Below are 22843 nucleotides of genomic sequence, written 5' to 3'. Positions count from 1 at the left end.
CAACAGAACATAAAAAAAAAATACTCTGAGTCTGCTACACATAGTCCCTTCTGTGGCTGTTCACATGTATTGAGAGCAGAGTTGATAGACACTGCCACTCCTCAAATTTGCCACTTCATTAGAGGCAGTAGTATTTCCTAGGCCAGAGGTGGGGAACCGGTAGCCTCAAAGCCATATGTGGCATTCTAGGTCCTTGGCTGTGGACTTTTGAGTCCAAGTTTCACAGAACAAATCCTTTTATTAAGGGGATTTGTTCTGTGAAGTTTAGATTCAGCCAAAGAGCACTTGAGGCTGTACTTGTGTACTAGAGGACTACATATGGCCTTGAGATCACAGGTTCCCCACCCTTTTCCTAGGGAGTCCAATTCCAGATTTAGCCTTCTAATCAAAGAAGAGAGATTTCTTGAGCACTGACAGCCTTAGATGTTGCTTCTCAGGACTATGACATATACTCAGAGGAGTAATTTCCTTAGCAGTGAAGCTTTTGAAGAGAGAACAGGATTATCCATGTACCCCCTGCCGCAAATGGTCTAAAGCCAAGACATGGGGAGAGCAAAAAAGTTGGCTTGACTTGGACAATCCAAGTAAGTCTAACAGGAAAAAGATTTTCTGTTCAAATCATGTTTCACTTCCAGGGAAATAAAAATCATGGGATAACAACGCAACTTTTCAGGAGTCTGTATAATATTCTCAGGGATAGGAGACACTAGAATGTCAGGGTGTTGCCCTGATGGTAACCCCAAGTTCAGTAAACCTTGTAGGGAAATGCAAACTGCAGGGTATGCTGAGTCAGTCTACAGGACCCTGTGGAAAAGTGAACCCCCTAGAGAAAGAAAAGAATTGTGTATATTGCTCATGACTCATTGAGAATCCCTTTGTGATTTTTACATTTGAATCCCCTCCAGTCCCCTGCAGCTTCTGCATTTTCAGTAGGGTGACATGTAGGCAGTCTTCTGCTCAAAAACACATTACCTTAAATAGTTACACAAAAGCTAGTTTTATCCACATTTATAGAAACCTAGGCATAAGCTATACACAAACTATACTTGGAAATTTCTCATAGTAAATTATGTGTGGAAATAATAAAAATTCAATGAAATAATAACTTTGGAGTATAGCTCCCAAAATCAATCTCACTCTATATGACCCAGAGTCAAGGGCCTCTGGGCCACAGATTACACTATAATTATGTACTCCTGAATGGTAAGGTGAGAACTATTTGAGCAAACTGAACCTGATGTACAAGGATAATGTAAGTCAGCATCTTGTCTACCCTTTTTTGATTGGGTAAAAGGGATGTTGCTCTTCCTCCTTCCCCAATTCTAATATAAATGTAGTCCCATCTCTGGTGTTCCTCATGTTCCAAGCTCTAGTGTGGTCACTATCACCCATCATTATCACTGTTCAGCTTTATTCAACAGTATTTATTAAGCATTTACTATGGGCAAAGTCCAATGCTCATTACTGAGGATACAAAAAAAGATTGAACATAGACTCTGCTTCTCAATCACCATCATCAAGCATTTTTCTAAATATCCACTATGGGGAGAACATTACCCCAGGTCCAAAAGACTCAAAATAGGTTTCTTATATGTCCTCTCCCTTCAGGGAGCCTACAATCTCATTGCCAACAAGAATATATACTTAGAAAAGTAATTAAAAATATACATTAATTAACAATAAAATAGACGGCAATAACATTGTAAGTGGAAAAATAAATGGTATAGGCAATAAGTCCTACAGGAGTCTCCAGGAGGAAGAAAACTAGGGAAGTCAGAAAAGTTTTCATAGAGAAGATGGGACTTAGAGTTCATCCTTGAAGGAAGTGTAGGATTTTGATAAGTTGAAAGAAGAGAGAAGGGCATGCCAGGCAGAGGGAACAATTGGAGGCAGGCCACTATGTTCAAGGAACAAGTAGGACATTTTGACCACTATTTTAGGGAATAATTAATGGATATAGTCATGTAGTCAATAAGTCATGTGGGTATGAAGACTTACATAGTCACAGGCACCCACCAAGTCTGAGAGTCTCTGATTTGACTGGCCTGGGATCTTTTCTTGGTCCCAGACCAGAAGCTATGTAAAGGAAGCTAGGACCAATCAGGTTTCAAAGGGGAGGAGGAAGTCCTGAAAGTTGAGTCATTAAAATTCTGGTCCTTACCAAAAAACTACCTTATAGAGCTAGAAAAAATAGTACCAAAATTCATTTGGGAGAACAAAAGTTCCAGAATATCAAGGGAATTAATGAAAAAAAAATGCTAGGGAAGGTGGACTAGCTATACCAGATTTTAATCTGTACTATAAAAGCAGCAATCCTCAAAACTACTTGGTACTGGCTGAGGAATAGAGTAGTGGATCAATGGAATAGATTGGGTACACAAGACTCAGCAGGCAATGACTATAGTAATCTACTGTTTGATAAACCCAAAGACCCCAGTTTTGGGGATGAGAACTCACTATTTGACAAAAACTGCTGGGAAAACTGGAATATAGTATGGCAGAAACTGGGCATAGACCATTATCTAACACCATATACCAAAATCAAGTCTAAATGGGTTTATGATTTAGGTATAAAGGCTGATACTCTAAGCAATCTGAGAAAGCAAGGAATAGTTTACCTGTCAGATTTGTGGAGAGGGGAAGACTTTATGACCAAACAAGAATTAGAGGGCATTATAAAATGCAATATGGATAATTTTGATTGCATTAAATTGAAAAGCTTCTGCACAAACAAAGCCAATGTAACCAGGATTAGGAGGGAAGTAGAAAATTGGGAAAGAATTTTTACAACTTATGTCACTGATAAAGGACTCATTTCTAAAATATACAGAGAATTGAGCCAAATCTGTAAGAATACAAGTAATTTCCCAATTGATAAATGGTCAGAGGATACGAACAGGCAGTTTTCAGAGAAGGAAATTAATGATATCTATACGCACATGAAGAAATGCTCTAAATCACTATTGATTAGAGAAATGCAAATCAAAACAACTCTGAGGTACCACATCTCACCAGTCACATTGGCTAAGATGACAAAACAGGAAAATGACAAATGCTGGAGAGGATGTGGACAATTTGGAACACTAATGCATTGCTGGTGGAGTTGTGAACTGATCCAACTATTCTGGAAAGCAATCTGGAATTATGCCCAAAGGGCTATAAATAATTTCATACCCTTTGACCCGGCAATACCACTTCTAGGGTTGTATCCCAAAGAGATCATAGAAGTGGGAAATAGACCCATATGTACAAAAATATTTATAGCAGCTCTTTTTGTGGTTGAAAAGAATTGGAAATTAAGGGGGTACCCATCAATTGGGGAATGGCTGAACAAGTTGTGGTATATGCATGTTATGGAATACTATTGTGCTATAAGAAACGAGTAGCAGATGGACTTCATATTTACCTGGAGAGGCTTGTACAATCTGATGCTGAGTGAGAAGAGCAGAGTCAGGAGGAATTTGTGCACAATTACAGACACAACGAATGTTTGACGACCAACTTTAACACACTGGGCTCTTCTCAGCAATGCAGAGTCAGAAGTCAACCCCCAAAGACTCATGATGGAGAGAGACGTTTACATCCAGAGAAAGAACTGAGTTTGAACCCAGATTGAAGCAAACTACCTGCCCTTTTTCTTTTTCTTGTTTGGTTTTGTTTCCTTTTTCCCATTCTTCATTCCATCTGATACAATCCTTCTTTATAGCCTGACTAATGCCTAATATGAAAGTATTTGCAGATCCTATACTTGATTGTATGCCGCCATGGCAGGGGGAAGGGGAAGGAGAGAAAATTTGAAACTCAAGGAATTGTGGTAATGAATCTTGTAAACTAAAAGTAAACAAATTAATAAAGACCAAAAAAAAAAATTCTGGTCCTATCATAACATGGCAAGAAAAGTATAACATGTAAACAATCAGAGTACTCCATGGTATCTTCAAGATGTTGGGAGAAGGTTAAAAAGGTCTTCCTTCATCACATTGGGCATACCTCCTATAGCAAACTTATAAGCGTACACTGACAAGATCACAGGAGATATATAGGCCTACATGAAATGTGACCTGCAACACGGGAGGGAACTCCCAAATGGATAAGATCACAGAACTTTGAGCATTGAAAAGTCATACACACATTATTATATTCAAGGAATGATAACAGATAAATTCAAAACAGTAAGTGCTCAGTAACTAATATATACCAAATTGGGCACTGTGACCAGTGCCTTAGACTGTTAGATAGATACATAGACAGAGAGAGAGAGAGAGAGAGAGAGAGAGAGAGAGAGAGAGAGAGAGATGGATGGATGGATGGATGAATGGATGAATGGATGGATAGATACATACATATATACATATACATAGATACATACATAGATTTAGATAGATAGATAGATAATAGATAGATAGAAATAGATAGCTATATCTGCTATCAATCAAATACTTTCCCCACATGTCATATGAACCATCTAATAGCAGATGGTTTCCAGAGTCATCTCAGTTCCTTGGATATCTCTCAAGTCTATAGTGAGCCAGCTGTCACCCTCTTCTGGACACCAGCCCTTTGTAAGTGCTATTCCAGCCTCATATTAGTCTACGATTTGCCATGTGGGTTATCGAATTGGATAAATATCTTGAAGTTCCCATACTGCTAGATTCCCCTTCTTGAGGCATACTGGTTTACTGATGACTTTAACCGGACTATTAGTAATGAGTTAAACAAACAACAGTGATAGACCCAGGCAAGAATGTTCCTGAATGGCATCACCTGCACTACATCCCCTTCCCCCAACCTCCAGCTAGGCCAAAAGTTAGAAGGCAATTCAGTGGAACTGCTCCCCACCAGGAGCTGATAAAGACATGTTCTAGGTTTTCACTCACAGTGGCAGTTGAATGTTCTTATGCAGATCAGTGTTCGGACACTGAAACCTTCTCTCTCAGTGAATGGGGGTGAAAGGGAGGGATTATGCACAAACAAATTATAGCCACCTTGGGTCTCAGCTCCAGACAGTCATTGTTCCGTGTCCTAGTTATTGGTGCCATAGAACCAAATTCATTTATGTCTCTGAGCCGATCAAACCAGGCAAATGAGAGGAGGAATTTCCTGCCATGAGTTGGGTATCAAAGTCCTATACAGACAGCTTTAGAAAGAAGATGCCATCTCTGCTAGCATGGTACCATGTTTGTTCTCTCTCCATATTCTCAAGGCTGATTTTCTCTGTTATTCCATAGCAATGGACAAGGTCCTTCCACTATTCTCACCCATGAAGTTTTCTCCTGTTGAGGAGGGCACAAAAGGAGGAAAGAACGAGGGTAGGACATTACTAGAGTAATTGGGGTAAGCAGTTAGGTAGTCGGGTACAATGGCATTATCCTTAAACTGAACATGTTTTATTTTTAATTAATTCATTCAACAAGCATTTATTAAGCACGAACTGTGTGTCAGGCCTCCAATTGAATGTAACCTCCATGAGAACAAGGACTGTTTCATTTCTTTTCTTTATATATCTACAACAGCTATGTGGCACAGAAGATCAAGTATTGGACCTGGAGTCAGGAAGACCTGAATTCAAATCCAGCATCACACACCTATTATCTGTGTGCCTTTATTTCTTCCTCTGTAAAATAAGGATGATAATAATGGCATGTACCTCCCAGGTTTATTGTGAGGCTAAAATATGATATTTGTAAAGTACTCTGCTTTAAGGTACTTTAAGGTATTCTATATATGCTGGCCATTCCTAACACATAATAGAGGCTTAATAAATGTTTATTGATTGAAGACATTATTTTAGGTGATGGAGTATTGCTTTGTTTTCATTGGGTGTGGGTAGAGTAAGGAGAGTACACCCTAAGTACATTTCATTAGTGTAGGGAAATCCCAGTGCAGATCAGCACCTGCTCAGCAACCCATAATTTTAAAGAATTGTCTTGGGTCCTGAGAGCTTAAGTCATTTCTCTGAGTCACCCAGTCAGTATATGTCTTGGGTAAGACTGAATATAGGTCTTCTCACAAAGAGCCTGATTCCTAATCTGCTATGCAATTCTTCTAGAGGTCCAAAGGCACAAACTTGTGCCTTCAAGGAACTGACATCGCCTTGGGAATAGAAGGTGTTTCCAGTTGAGTTTTGAAAAGAATGGGAAAGCCAAAAAGAAAGTCAGGCCATGACTGAAAAGGCTTTTTGAGTAATATCATGTGAGGTGAATCCAATGAGAAAAGTCTAGTGTGTCTCAGTGGGGACAGAGTTGTGATCAGCTGGAGCCCATGATGTATTTCAGCTGCACTGCGAGAGGCACTGAGCAGCCACTCTAGGTTTCTGAAGAGTATGAAGATGCAATAGCAAAAACTCCTGTTTCCCTATCAATTTGAGGTTGACAAAATCCTTTGCCCTGGGTAACATCCTGAGGTAGGTAGAGAAAATACTATTATCTCGATGGTGTGAATGTTTGTGTGTATTGAGATTGCACTTTTTTTAACCAGGATTAGAGAGCTAAGTGACTTGTTCATAGTCACTGTTGCCAGTAACTGAAGCGTATATATTCTTTGCAGGACAGACACAAAGGCCAGTAAAGTCCAATCATGTGGGCACGTGGAATTTAGGGCCCAGGTCACAGGTTATGCCCGGGGCTGTGGGTGTGAGTGTGAGAGCAAAATATGGAGAAATGTAAAATCATGGTGAAGTGAATTGAATACTGGACTTGGAATCAGGAAAAGCTAGGTTCAAATTCTGCCTCAAACATTTACCAGTTGTTTGACCCTGCAAAAGTCACTTGATCTCTCATAGCCTTAGTGCCTCTTCTATAAAATGAGGAAGTTTGCCTCTAAAATACCTTTCAATTAGCTATGAAATGTTGCTTAGGAAAAATTAAGAGGGCTTAAGAATGAATGAACTAAGTAGTAGGGGAAGAGAGAAAGAGGCGACAAAAGGTGAGTATCTTAAGTGATTGTATGTTTCCCCGTTGCTAATTTTTTGAAATTTTATTTATTTTATAACTAACTTAAGGAATAAAACAAGCATTTCCATAACATAGTAGAATAGGAAAAAAAGATGATTGCACATGAAACTGAAAATCTATTATGCATAACTTGCTATTTCTTTTAAATATACAATAAAGTTACGCTATTTCTTTTAAATATACAATAAAGTTATCATGTAACTCTCTTTTCTTTTTTTCTTCCCCCCTCTCCCAGAGCCACCATTAGATATAAATATGTATATATACATATATATGTACATCTATATCTATAAAACCATTCTATACATACTCCTATTTGTCACTTCTTTTTCTGGATGCAAACAATGTCTTCCTTTGTATGTCCTTTGTAGTTAATTTGGGTATTATAGTGGTCAAAATGACTTAGTCACTGAAGTTCTTAAAACAATATTGTTACTGTATACAGCATTCTCTTGATTTTTCTCATTATTTCATGCAAGTCTCTCCATGTTTTTCCAAGATCATCAAACTCATTTCTTATAGAACAGTAGAATTCAATCACAATCATATACCACAAGTTGTTCAATCATTCCCCAGTTGATGGGCATCCCCACAATTTCCACTTCTTTGCCACAATAAAAAGAGTTGTTATAAATATTTTAGGACACACAGGTTCTGTTCCTTTTTCCCTAATCAGCTTGGAAAACATACCAAGCAGTAGTATTGCTGAGTCAAAGGGTGTACACAGTTTAATAACATTTTGGGCATAATTCCAGATTCTTCTCCAAAATGGTTGGATCAGTTCACAGTTCTACCAATCGTGAAAGTGTCCCAATTTTTCCACATCCCCTCCAACATTTGTCACTTCCCTTTCAATCATTTTAACCAATCTGATAGTTGTAAAATGAATATCTCAAGGTTGTTTTTCATTTATATTTATCTAATCAATAATGATTTAGTGCATTTTTTCATAGGACTATAAATTATCTTGGTTTCTTCACTGGAAAACTGCTTGTTAATATCCTTTGACCATTTATCAATTGGAGAATGACTCATATTCTTATAGATTTGACAGAGTTCTTTATATATTTGAGAAATGAGACCTTTATTTGAAAAACTATCTATAAAAATTGTTTCCCAATTTTCTGCTTGTATTCTGATCTTGACTACGTTAGTTTTTATTTATTTAAAATTTTTTCAATTTAATGTAATAAATTGGGTTTTATTTATTTTAAAACTTTTCAATTTAATGTAATCAAAATTATCCACTTAGCAAATCATAGTAGTCCCTATCTCTTGTTTATTCATAAATTGTTTGCCTATCCATAGGTCTTTTGTCATATATATATATATATATATACATACATACATATATGCATAGGTATTTTGTCAAAAGTTTTTTTTTCTGTCCCTATTGATATAATCATGTGATTTGCATTACTTTTATTATCCACATAATCAATTATATTAATAGTTTTCCTTACATTAAACCATCTCTGCATTCCTGGTATAAAATCTGCTTGGTCATAATTTATAATCTCTGTAATGACAATTGTTGTAATCTTTTAATTGATATTTTATTTAGGATTTTTGCATCCATATTCATCAATGAAATTGGTCTATGATTTTCTTTCTCTGTTTTTATTCTTCCTGGTTTAGTATCAGTATCAAATTTGTTTCATCAAAGGAGTTTAGTAGGATCCTTTCTTTGCCTATTATTCCAAACAATTTATTTAATATTGGAAGTGGTTGATCTTTAAATGTTTGATAAAATTTACTTCTAAATCCATCTGGATGCTCTTTTCTTAGAAAGCTCATTTATGATCTGTCAATTTCTTTTTTTCTAAAATAGGTGTATTTAGATATTCTATTTCCTCTTCTGCTAATCTAGGCAATTTAAGTTTTTGTAAATATTCTTAAATTTCACTTAAATTGTTAAATTTATTAACATATAGTTGAGCAAAATAACTCTTTTTATTTGATTTTATTTCACCTTTCTTAGCGGTATAGTCACCCTTTTCATTTTTAATACTAATGATTTGGTTTATTTTTTTCTATTTTTCTATCTAATTAACTAATTGTTTATATGCTTTATTGGGTTTTTTATAAAATCAACTCAGTTTTATTTATTAATTAATGGTCTTTACACTCATTTTTATTTATTTCACCTTTAATTTTTAAAAATGTCTAATTTAGTGTTTAATTGGCCATTTTTGTCTTGCTTTATTTTAGTTTTTTTAATTGCCTATCCAGTTCATTGGTCTACTCTTTCTCTATTTATTGATATAAGCATTTAAAGATATAAATTCTTCTCTAATTACTGTTTTTTCTGTATTCCATAGGTTTTGATATGTTGCTCCATTATGGTCATTCTCTTTAATGAAATTACTGATTATTTCTATAATTTATTCTTCAACTCATTCTTCAAGATTAGATTATTTAATATTCAATTAATTTTTCATCTATGTTTCCATGTTCCCTTACCAAAGATATTTATTTTATTGTGATCTGAAAAGGACACTTTTAATATTTCCACCTTTCTGCATTTAACTAAAAAATTTTTATGTCCTAATATGTGTGGTTAATCTTTGTAAAGGTACCATGAGCCACTGAGAAAAAAGGCATAAATTTTTATATTCCCATTGAATTCTCTCCAGATAACTATTATATTTAGCTAATCAAAAATCCTATTCACTTCATTGACTACTTTCTTATTTATAAGTTGATTAGATTACCTGGTTCTGAGAGAGGAAAATTAAAGTCTTCCACTATTATAGTACTATAATATTTTTTCATCTACAATTCATTTAAGTTTTCTTTTAAAAATTTAGATAGTATAGCATTTGGTGCATAGAGGTACAGTATTGATATTACTACAATTAAATCTATTTTGGTTGTAATTTTGTCTAAGATCATGATTGCTACCTCTGCCTTTTTTGCATTAGCTCATGTAGTAAGCCAAAATATTTGATTCTTGGGGGTCAGTTCCTATGCAGATGTCCTTGATGATTGTGGCTTTGGTTTCTGGCCTTGAAGCCAACTCTCCAGAGCATCCTTTGTTATGTGAATGCATATGATAGGAGTTAACTGACCTTCCCTAAGACTTTTTGGCACATAGATAACATGGCCTTATCAAATTCTGAGCTACTTCCAGGATATGACAGATTCAGATAATGATAAGAATACTCCAGGATATGATAGACTAAGCTATTGATAAGAGTACTTGAATCTTTGTCTGCTTGATCTTTAAAAACCTTGTTCAAAGAATCATTAAATAGAGTTCATGGTTTTGTCTTGAACTACCCACATGATCTGGTCATTTCTTATTTAAATCTCCGTCATGCTTAGTGCTGCACACTGAGCAGCCCACGACAAGCTCAAGCATAATAAATTATAATCCAAACCTCTATTTTAACACTGTGTATCTTTCATTCTTAAATGTGTTTCTTGTAAATAGCATGCTTTTGGAGTTTGATTTTTTTTAATCCATTCTATTATCTGTTTTCATTTTATGAAGCAAGTTCATCCCATTCACATTCAAAGTTATAATTACTATTTGTCAGTTACCCTCCCTTTTTACTCACTATTGTCTTTCTCCGTCTCTCTTTTCACCCTATCCCTATTACTTTATCCTCTCCCCTTACCATCCTATTCCTTATTCTACCCACTCCTCTGAATCCCTCCCTTATCCTCTTCTCCCATCCTCTGAAATCTTAATCTACAAACCTGCTAAAAGCCCCTCTTTATCTTCATCTCCCATTCCCAAATTTCAATCTATACATCCTTCTAAAAGTCCCTCCCTTATCCTGTCCCCTAGTCCTTTTATTGCTTTATAAGTTTAGAAGACTTTTATATACTTTTAGATGTATATATTGTTCCCTCTTTAACCTAGATCAAATGAGAGTAAGGTTCCAGCTCTACCAGATCTCCACCCCCACCTGCTTCCTCTGTATCAGTTCTTCCTTTCATGCCCCATTTTTATGAGATAATTGCTCCTTTTTACCTTTTCCTTCCCAATTTTGTTTTTCAAAATCACCCCGTCAAACATGACTCAGACCCAACCTTTCTTTCAAACTACACTATTAATGATGACAGTCTTAAGATACTGAAAACAGGGGTGACTAGGTGGTACAGTGAATAGAGCCCTGGATCTGGAGGACCTGAGCTCAAATCCAGCCTCAGATGCTTAACACTTACTAGCCATGTGACCTTGGGCAAGTCATTTAACTACAATTACCTTACCTCCCCCCTCCAAAAAGCAAAAGAAAAATAAGAATACTCAAAACACATTTATATATAAGAAGGAAACCTAAATGAGTCCCTTATCATTAGTCTTTAATGTTTTCTTTATATTTCTTCTAGATGTTTTACATCATATTTTCCATTGAGTTCTGGTCTTTTTGTCACAAATACCTGAAGGTCTTTCAGTTTATCAAATGTTCATTTTTTTTTCATTCAGCATTATATTCAGTTTTGCTGGATAAATTATTCTTGTTTGCAACCCCAACTTTTCTGCTCTTCTAAACATAATGTTCCAAGACCTACACTCTTCTGGTATAGCTGTTAGGTCTTGTGAAATCCTGATTGTATGTCTTCAATATTTAAAATGCTTTTTTTTCTTGTTGCCTTCAATAGCTTCTCCTTTTACCTGGGAATTTTGAAATTTGGCTATGATATCCTGTAATTTTTCCTCTTGACATCTCTGTCAGTACTGAAATGTCATAAGTAATTAATAAAATATCTTTTCCTTCCTTCTTTCCTTCCTTCTTTTCCCCTTTTTTTCCTTCCTTCCTTAATTCCTTCCTTTCCAAGTCTTATGCACCTATATCACAATAGTAACATTGGTCATTGCTCAATATTAATTACTGATATTGATCACTTCAGAACTGAATTCCCTTTATGCAGCCACCAAGTCATGAATCATCTTCTTCAGAGTCCTTCTCAGTTTGGAACTGTTCAGGATCAGGAAGGCAGGATGGATGGAGATGCCAGCATAGGTCACTACCTCCCATGCCCAAAAGTGAAAGCTGAAAACTGAAATAGGTGTAATAGTGTTGATGATAACAGGTATAACATATGATGTATAAACAATGAGAAAGAAGAAAAATGACTTCAAAGCTGTGATATGCACCTGCATACTTGGATCCTGAGGACCAGCATTATGGTGCTGCATCTTCCCCAAGTGTCGGCACATTGAGGAAATGAGCAACATGGTGGAGCCAAGGAAAAAGAGGAAAGAAGTTAACAAAATAAATACTTGCAGTGGCAGGGAAAAATGCAGCTGGAATGTATGTATCCTGTCAATAAAAGTTGTCTTTTCTGAGTAATTCCCAGTGATTGGCAGTTGGGCGATGTGATAGCCCTTTATAAAAAATGGGATGCTTATCAAAGTGGATATCAGTAGAGACCACAGCAATAGCCAGGGGACAAATCTGGAAATTCTCCACTTCAGCCAGAGGAAGATTGGGTGAGTGAAGGAAGAAATTTTCACACAGTAGAAAACAGCAAGCCAGGTGGTGAACCAGAATGTGGTCACATTAGTAAAATTCCAGAAAATGAAAACATATAGGCTTTTCTTAGTCATGGAGAAATATGAATAGAAGTTGCTAAAAACTGCTGTGCATTGTAGAAAGAAACGAGAAATGCTCAGGCTGGCCAGGATCATGTCACCAGGAGGCAGGATCCAACATCTCACCCACTCTCTGCCCAGAACTACAATGATGAAACCATTTCCTATGATTGCTGTCATAGACTCCAAGAGAAAGATTATGAAGAAGAGAATCAATAGACTGGGCATTCTTTCTCTACTGAGCATCCGCTCAGACTCAGATGCTGCAGGACACGTTACCCAGAAGAGATCGGATGGCAAGTCAGACTCCCCAAGTACTCAGCAACTATCTTTGCTTTTATGCAGGAGCCCAGCTGGAAGAGAATGTGGAGGAGCAGGAGGACTCTATGGGTGCCTAAGTGGATTAGAAAAAAGTCCTACCCCCTCTATAGATGCAAATCTGACAGAGAGCACTCACTGAACACAGTCACTGTTTGTTTATCCCAGATTTGCCTGAACCTCACCAGAACCAGGGCCAAGGAAATATCTGGATATGAGCTACTGATCCTGGTGCCTTTTAAGAACCACCCCCCAAAAAAATGTATGTGTGTTCCCTGCCCATCCTGCTTCCCTCCCTTAAGTCTAGCAATAAGGCTCCTCCAGATATTCCCCTTCTCCTGTTCTTGTAGTGACACCCTTATCTACCACCGTTCACCCCACCCTACACCTCACTATTAAATATCCTCCTGTCTATAATGTAAGCACTTAGTTTCTATTCATGGCATGGATTTACACATCTGTTTAGCTGTCTGTGACTTAGTGTATCAAGTCCCACCTTGTAGAAGTCTGGTAAACATGGAACCTCTTATTACATTGTTTTGAGTTCCACCATTCAACCAGTTCTGAATCTCTCTAATCTAATCATTCAACCTACATCTCTCCATCTTTTCCACAATTAATGCGTTGGCATTAATTTATTCCTGATTCCAGACAGTAGCAAGACCTTGGGGGAATGTAAACAGGACAGGTGAGTTTCTGTGAAGGGAAAAGGAAAGAGATAGGACAGGTTTCTACTTAGAGAAAAGTATCAATGAGGTTTAATACAAGATTAGGGAGGGGAGGTACTCTGAGAATCTGGGGACAAGTAACTGAAGATTTTGAGTAATTGAAAGGGCAAAGATAGGGTGGTGTAGCATAGAATAAAGGCATAGACTTCCCGTACTTCATTTAACCCAAGGACAACTCTGCTTTACATAAGCAAAATGAGAAGCAATGCAATATATTGGAAAGCATACCGGATGTGAAATCAGAAGGTCTGTATTCAAATCCTGACTCTGCCAATAACCACACTTCTCAACATCTCTAGACCTCACCTATGTAATGAGGAGGTTATACCATCTGATCTCTGAGGGCCTTTCCAACTTTAAATCAATGGTTCTGTCCCAGTAAGGCTCTATGATAATAGTTCAGACCAGCCAATTCAGGAACTGGGAGAAAGGATGCATGGGCCAGGAGAAGGCCTGGTCTAACAGGAAGAGTGAGAGGACATGAAGAAAGAAAAGTGGAAGGTCTGTCAGCACAAACAGCTCACTCTATGTATGCCAATGAAAGAGAGTTAAGGGAAGATGAAGGACAAATTTTTAAAAGAAAAGGGATAAAGGGGAACTAAGAAGGAGACAAATGGAAGTACTTGGGTCTCTACTCACATATGTGTGTCATAAAAGCTAAGCCTGGTTCAAGGCACATTGTAGTTCAGTATCCATTCAAAATCACATCTCATGAAATTACCAACCAACCAGAGATTACATTCATCCAAACCAAAGGACATTTGATTAGATAGCACAGCAAAATAAATGAAAAGAAGGATTCTCATATACACAGTGCTATCATATCTCCACTGAGAGAAAGGACACATAAAATGCATCATCAGGGTAACTCATGTTTCTACTGCTGATGCTTGTTCCCCCAAAGGGCAACCAATATCCTTTGGTGATATCACCTGAGGAGATGCTTCATCTGGAGCTGAAGTTCCTTGTGAATCTATTATCAGTTCCATCTTGATCTTTGATAAGGGGCACTACTGAATGGCTTCCACTGAGTTGCCATCTACAGGTCTTCACCTTCTTCTCCCCAGTTCTTTAGTTCATAGCCCCAGGACTATTACAACTCTTTTTGACTAGACTCCCTAGTCACCTACATCTAGCCAGAATGTAGTTCTTAGGAATTTAAGCCTATTTTTTTACTTAATCTACTCCTTCATCACCTGCTACTCCATGACCCTAAGCTACTATGTCATTTGATTTTAGAAAATTCCTTTCCTTCTAGGACCTTACCAGTGATCCCCAAGTCACTCTGAGATCTGATTACCTAGTTCTGGATGCTCTGTTTTCCCTCCAGAGTCTCACCAGCAAGTTCATCAGTCCAGAATCTGGCTACCACCTGTCCAACCTCTTCCCACGCACACTTCATGTCTTTCCTCCAAGGCCTTCATAATGACCTCTATGAGGCCTATATCAGCTCAGAATCCTGTCACCAACCTCTTTGTCTTCTCTCTAAGACCTTCCCAACAATCTCTACATCAGTTCAAGATTAAATTTTCCTCCCCTAAGGCCTTCTTCAGTGCTCCAGAGACAATCCTTGACTAGAAACATCTTAAAATGCTGTCTCCTGACTCCTGACTGGGCTCCATCAGATTATACCTTTTTCTGGTCCTAACTACCCCAAGGTAGATCCTACATGACCCCACCATCATCACTTGCCATGAGGTTGGATCTCAAGGGAGAACTTTGAATAGTCAGTATAATCATCTCCCTATTAATAGACTGCTTTACAACCACAGGTACACTGCCTGAAATTATTCCTTAATGATTGACACACTCTAGCCTCTTCATACTCTTTTCCCTATAGTTCTGAACCCCAGTCATTGAATTGCAAAACTCATTCCTCATCCCCAACTTCTTTCTTCTTTATTTTGTCCCCATTAACTCTACTCCCCAAATGTTCCACTCAATAGCTACCTGCCCCACCTACTGTGCTCTATGGAATGCCTGCTCCATAATTATCAAATTGACTTTCACCTTAAACCTTTTACTTTCTCACTCATTTTTTCTGGCACTCACTGAGCCCTAGTTTCTGCCTGCATCCCTGGTCACCCTTTCCAGTAGTGGCTCATTTTACTCATACCCCTTTCCTTCTATCCTATTCACAGGCTACCAAATGAAGCTGGAGATAATCATAAAACCATGATAACTTAGTCCACTACAAAATTAGGATACATTATCTCAATTAGGCCTTTGCTGAAGCTAGGTAATCCTTTCATATCCTCTTAATCAATTTGCTATCCCATTCATTGCAATGGTTGTCCTAAACATCCTCATCTCTCCTTATGCCCTGTAAAGCATCCCTTCTCATGACTCTCTCATTTGAGAACCTTATCCCATACTTCACAGAAAAAAAGTGAGGTTATTTACTAAGAGTTTCTTCTTCTCTCCTTCCATGTCACATCACTCAGAAGTCTTCCTCCACTATCTTTTCCACCCATCTCTCATGAAGAAATAATCCTTGTCCTTCCCAAGGCAAACCTCTTGACATGTACCTTTGATCCAGTCACCTCTTATTTTCTCAAGCAGATTACCTCTCTGTCATTTCCCCTTGTGTCATTTTCAATATCTCTCCCTATCTACCAGATCCTTCTTTGCTACCTACATATCTATACACATATACACACACATACTTATACATACATATAAACCTATACATACACATACATACATATACCTATATACAGACACATACTTATACACACATATAAACATATGCATACATATACCTATATATGTGTAGATATGTATAGATATACATATATATAAAACTATATTTTACATATTTCTATTTATAAGATCTTTCTTGGGGGCATCTAGGTGGCTCAGTGAATAGAGCACTGGCCCTGGAGTCAGGAGGACCTGAGTTCAAATACGGCCTCAGACATTTTACACACACACACACACACACACACAAAACTAGCCGTGTGACCTTGGGCAAGTCACTTAAGTCCAATTGCCCCTCAAAAAAAAAAGATCTTTCTCTGGAGGCAGATAGCATCTTCCTTCATAAACCCTTTGTACTTGATCTGAGTATTTATATTACTCCAATTGATTTAGTCACTCAAAATTATTATTGAAACAATATTGTTGCTGTTGTATACAACATTCTCTTGGTTTTGCTAGTTATTTCATGCATGTCCACCAAGATCATCAAGCTCATTATTCCTTATGGCACAGTAGTATTCCATCACAATCATCACAAACCTCAATTTGTTTAGCCATTCTCCACTCAGTGGGCTTACCCACAATTTCCAGTTCTCTGTCACCACAAAGAGCTACTATAGATATTTCAGGACATTTAGATTCTTTTCCTTTTTCCTTAATCATTTGGGAAACATACCAAACACTGGAGTTGCTGAGTCAAAGGGTGTAGACCAAGGGTGGGGAACCAGTGGCCTCAAGGCCACATGTGGTCTTCTAGATCCTTGGGTGTGGCCTTTTGACTGAGTCTAAGTTTTACAGAACAAATTCTTTAATTAATGGAATTTGTTCTGTGAAGTTTGGATTCAGATCACAATGCAATAAATAAAGTTTGAGGACCTAGAGGATCACACGTGACCTTGAGGCCACAGACTCCCCACCTCTAGTATAGACAGCTTAATAACACTTTGGTCACAATTTCAGATTGCTCCCCAAAATGGTTGGATCAGTTCACAGTTTCACCAACAGTGAATGTGTCCTAATTTTTCCACATCCCCTCCAACACTTGTCACTTTATCCTTTGATCAATTTAGTCAATCTGATAGCTATAAAATGATATTTCAAGGCTGTTTTAATTCACATTTCTCTAATTAATAGTAATTTAGAGCATTTTTTCAAGACTATAAATTGTCTTGATATCTTCACTGAAAAACTGCTTGATCCGGGTGGCCAGGTAGCACAGCAAGTAAGAGTACCTGCTCCAGTGTTGAGAAGACCTGGAGATCGAATCCCGGACTCAGACACTTAGCACCCACCCAGAAACACGTGTAACCTTGAGCAAGTTACTTAACCCCAATCGCTTAGGGGCAGCCAGGTGGCTCAGCGAGTAAGAGCACCGGCTCTAGTGTCCGGATGACCTGGATCAAATCCGGGCTCAGATACTCAGCACCACACCCAGAAATAACTGGCCGTGTAACCTTGAGCAAGTTACTTAACCCTGATTGCTTTAAAAAAAAACTGCTTGATCATATCCTTTGACCATTTATCAATTGAGGAATGATTCACATTCTCATAGATTTGACAAAGTTCTTCATATATTTGAGATATGAGATCTTTATTTGAGAAACTGTTAAAAAATTTTTTCACAAATTTCTGCTTGTCTTCTGATCTTGGCTATATTGGTTTTATGTATTTTTAAAACTTTTTAATTTAATATAATCAAAATTATCCATTTTACACTTCACAGTATTCTCTGTACCTTATTTATCCATAGATTGTTTGCTTATCCATAAGTCTGAGAGGTAATATATTCCATTTTCTTCAAATTTTCTTGTAATATCTCCCTTTATATCTAGGTCATTTATCCATTTTTACTTTATCTTGGTAAATGGTATAAGGTATTGGTCTATGTCCAATTTCTGCCAGACTGCTTTCTAGGTTTCCCAACAATTTTTGATTGTTGAATTTTTATCTCAAAATCTTAAGCCTTTATATATGTCAAACACAACGTTACTGTAATCATTTGCTGCTGTGCATTATATGCTTACTCTGTTCCATTGATCTGCCTTTCTTTTTCTTAGTCAATATCAGAAAGTTTTGATAATTACAGCCTTATAATATAGCTTAAGATTTGGTACAGTAAAACTCCTTCCTTTACATTTTTTTTTCATTAGTTCCTTTCATATTCTAGACTTTTTATTCTTCTAAATGAATTGTTATTATTTTTTTCAAATTAAGTAAAACAGGGGGGTTTTTGGTAATTTAATTGAGATGACTTTGAATAAATAGATTAGGTAAAATTCTCATTTTTATGATATTGGCTCTGCCTACCCATGAACAAGTGATATTTCTCCAATTATTTAAATCTGATTTTATTTGTATAAAAATGTTTTTATATATAATTTTGTTCATATAGTTCTTGCATTTGTTTTGGCAGGTTGTTGGGTTAGTTTCCCAGGTATTTTGTACTGTCTGCAGTTACTTTAAATGAGGTATCTCTTACTTTCTCTTCCTACAGGGTTTTGTTGGTGATATATAGGAATGCTGGTGATTTATATGGGCTTACCTCATACACTGCTACTTTGCTTTAAAAGTGTGCATTGTTTCAACTAACTTTTTAGTTGTGTCTTTGAGATTTTTCAAGTATATCATTTTATCATCTGCAAAAAAAGAGATGGTTTTATTACCTCATTCCCTATTCTGATTCCTTCTATTTCTCTTATTGCTTTTGCTAGAATTTCCAACACGATACAGAATAATATTGGTAACAGTATGTATCCTTATTTCTTTCCTGATCTTACTGCGAAGGCTTCTAGCTTATCTTTATTACAAATGATGCTTGCTGATGGTTTTAGATAAATGCTTCTTATCAATTTAAGGAAAAAATCTATTTATACCTTTTTCTCAAATGTTCTTCATAAAAATAAGTGTTGTGTTTTATCAAAAGCTTTTTCTGCATCTATTCATATAATTATATGATTTTTGTTACTCTTATTACTAATATAACCAATTATATTAATAGTTTTCCTAGTGTTAAAGCATCCCTGCTTTCCTGGCATAAATCCCAGTTGGCCACAAAGTACAATCTCTGTAGTACATTGTTGTAATCTTCTAGCTAGTATTTTATTTAGGATTTTTGCATCCATATTCATCCATAATGAAATTGGCCTATAATTTTCTTCCTCCATTTTTACTCTTCCTGGTTTAGGTATCAATAACATATTTGTTCCAAACAAAAGAGTATGGCAGCGTCCCTTATTTTCCTATTATTCCAAATAATTTATTTAATATTGGAATTAGTTGTTCTTTAGATGTTTGGTAGAATTCACTTCTAAATCCATCTGGTTCTGGTGTTTTTTTCCTTAGGAAGATCATTTATGGACTGTTCAATTTCTTTTTCTAAAATAGGTTTTTTAAGATATTCTTTTTCCTCTTCTGTCAATCTAGGCAATTTATATTTGTATAAATATTCTTCCATTTCAATTAAATTGTTAAGTTTCTTAGCATATAATTAAGCAAAATTACTCCTTATAAATGCTTTGATTCCACCTTCATTGATGCTATACTCATGTTTTTTTTTTCATTTTTAATGCCAGTAACCAGTAATTCAGTGTTCTCTTTTTTTTAATCATATTAACCAGTGGTTTATCTATTTTATTGGTTTTTTTTTTCATAAAACCAACTCTTAGTTTTATTTATTGATTCAATGGTTTTCTTATACTCAATTTTATTAATCTCACTTTTAATTTTTTAGGATTTCCAATTTAGAGTTTAATTGGGGATGTTTACTTTGGCTTTTTTCTAATTTTTTACTTGCCTACTTTGTTAGTTGTTCTCTTCTTTCTCTGTTTTATTGATATAAGGATTTGGACATGTGAATTTTCCTCCAATTACTGCTTTTGCTGTATTTCATAGGTTTTGATATATTGTCTCATTTTCATTCTCTTTAATGAGTTATTGTTTCTAAGATTTGTTCTTTAACTCACTCATTCTTTAACATTAGGTTGTTTTGGTTCTTTTTTTTTTTTTTTGCTTTTTGGAGGGCAATTGGGGTTAAGCGACTTGCCCAAGATCACATGGCTAGTTTGTGTGTGTGTGTGTGTGTGTGTGTGTGTTAAATGTCTCAGGCCGGATTTGAACTCAGGTCCTCCTGACTCCAGGGCCGGTGCTCTATTCACTGCGCCATCTAGCCACCCCCTTTGTTGCTTAGTTTTCAATTAATTTTTATTCTGTGTTTTCATGGTCCTTTATTACATATAATTTTATTGCATTGTGATCTGAAAAATATTCACTTAATATTCCAATTTTTCTGTGTTTAACTACAAAATTTTTCTGCCTGTAATACATTTAACTTTTCCTTGAAAATTTTGCATGCTATAGTATTTGGTGCATATAGGTTTAGTACTGATATTGCTTCATTGTCTGTGGTGCCATTTATCATAATGTAATTTCCCTGTTTATCTTTTTCATTAAATCTAATCAGCTTTAACTTTGTCTGAGATCATGATTGTTTACCCCTGCTATAGCATAATCAATTCTACTCCAACCCTTTATTTTAACTCTGTTTGTATCTTTATTATTTTATTTTATATATCTTATTTTAAATGCGTTTCTTGTAAACAACATATGATTGGATTCTGATTTATAATCCATTCTGCTATCCACTTCTGTTTTACAGGTGATTTCATTTCATTCACAAAGTTATAATTACTATTTGTGTATTTTCCTCCACCTATTTTTTTCTTCCCTATTATCTTTCTCAGCCTCACTTTTTACACCATCCTTCCTCACACTTCTAATTTACTTCTAACCATGACAGCCCTAATCTGCACTCTTTCTAAGAATCCCTCCCTTATCTTCTCCCATCACCTTCTTATTCCTGGATCTATCCATCCTTATCCCTCCTTAACCATCCTAATTCTTGATCTATATACCTTTCTATATCTATCTATCTACCTATAGATATAGTTGTAGATATATATTCCTATATATAAGTATATTATCTATATACCTCCCTTATCCTATCCCCTTGCCCTCTTATCTCTTTATAAATTTAAAAGATGTTTATACCCTTCTAGATGTATCTGTTATTCCTTCATTAAGCCAGTTGAATGAGAATAAGGTTCCAGCACTACCAGCCCTTCACCCCCCATCTACTTCCTCTGTATCAGTTGTTCCTTTCTTGCTTCATTTATATGAAATAATTGCTCCTTTTTACCTCTCCCTATCCAGTTTTATTTTTTAGAATCAACACAACAAACTCAGCTCAGCCCAGGCCTTTCTTTCAAACTACCTGGAAGAGGATTCTGGGAAGATGGTGGAGTAAGTCAGAAAATTCCAAGCTCTGAGGATTTTCCCCCACAAAAGAGTTAAAATAGCACCTTAGGGTGAACAAAGTGAGTTGACATAAATAAGAACAGGAACACAACCACGTTCCTCCAGGGACAATTTAAGAAGATATGAAGAAAAATTCCTGGACAAGATATGGTCCACATGAAAAGTAAATACCTCCAGTCTAGGTTCTGTTTTAACAAGCGGCAAGTCCTGGGGTTAGTTGGTTTGAGAGGCTGCCTCAGCCCAGCCACAGGAACTTTCACCCCCAGATGGTGAGGGGAATTGGGCATTTGAGCCAGGGAAGATTGAGGGAATCTCTGCTGATAAGGACCCAGCTGTGCTGTGAAGAGCAACAGGGGAGAGAAGGAACCAGCACAGACCTGGTGAGTACAGAAGCAGGGGGACAGAAAGCCCCACATGTGGGCACTTACAGGAGGTTGGAGGTTTGGCTTTGGTTCCATACTAGAAGGGAAAATTGAAGATGTGGGGTAAGAGACACCATTTCCCATATCCCAGGGCTAGAGGTGATTGCACAAATTAAGCTGTTACCACAAAAAAAAATGCACAGGTAAAGGAGAAAGAATCCAACCATAAAAAGCTATTATAAGAACAGAGGTGAACAGGTTTCATCTTCAGAAGAGGATAATGAAGTAAAGAAGAGTAATATCAAATGGTCACCTGCCCAAAAATAATTCATGGAAGATCTTTAAAAAGACTTTAAAAATCAAATGACAGAGATGGAGGAAAAGCTTAAAACAAAAAGATAAACCAAGACAAACAAGAAGCTTATGAAAGGAAAATCACCCAATTAGAAAAGGACATCCAGAATCTTAAGAAAGAAAATTACACCTTGAAAATTAAAAATTGGGCAAAGCAAAGTCAGCGAAATTACAAGAGTTGAGAAATAATTAACCAAAATATGAATAATGAAAAAATAGAAGAGAAAGTGAAACATCCTGTAAGAAAAACAATAGATGTGGAGAATAGATCAAGAAGAGAAAATAGAACAATAATCAGACTAACTGAAAGTTATGATCAAAAAAAGAATCTTCGTACAATAATACAAAAAATAATTAAAGAAATTTGTCCTGAAGCCTTAGAACAAAGGGGGAAAATGGAAATAGAAAAAAATCCATTGATCACCACTTAAGAGAGATCCTGTAGGTGGCACAGCAAATAGAGTACTGGCCCTGGAGTTAGGAGGACCTGAGTTCAAATCCAGCCTCAGACACTTAATACAAAACTAGACATATGACATTGGGCAAGTCACTTAACTCCAATTCCCC

At 36.5% G+C, this 22843-nt stretch overlaps 2 protein-coding genes across 8 annotated transcripts in view; both read right to left on the bottom strand.

The window, feature by feature from the left end:
* Positions 1–22843, bottom strand: part of LOC138160705 (olfactory receptor-like protein OLF3) — a 650404-nt gene that overhangs the window by 597004 nt on the left and 30557 nt on the right. The gene's annotated exons all lie outside the window — the stretch shown is intronic.
* On the bottom strand, positions 8833–13117 carry LOC138160503 (taste receptor type 2 member 134-like). Its single transcript, XM_069087057.1, has one exon. It carries the CDS (start codon positions 12745–12747, stop codon positions 11830–11832), a length of 918 nt encoding a protein of 305 aa, XP_068943158.1. The 5' UTR covers positions 12748–13117; the 3' UTR covers positions 8833–11829.

The sequence above is a fragment of the Petaurus breviceps genome, unplaced genomic scaffold, assembly GCF_028583685.1.
Source record: "Petaurus breviceps papuanus isolate PSGF00001 unplaced genomic scaffold, PetGlider_PUasm1.0 181, whole genome shotgun sequence".
Classification (NCBI taxonomy): Eukaryota; Metazoa; Chordata; class Mammalia; order Diprotodontia; family Petauridae; genus Petaurus; species Petaurus breviceps.
Note: the sequence above shows the minus strand (reverse complement) of the source record. Positions and strands in the feature narration are given on the sequence as shown.

Coding starts and splice junctions, on each gene's coding strand:
- LOC138160503 (XM_069087057.1), bottom strand. CDS start 12,747: ATGCTCAGTAGAGAAAGAATGCCCAGTCTATTGATTCTCTTCTTCATA.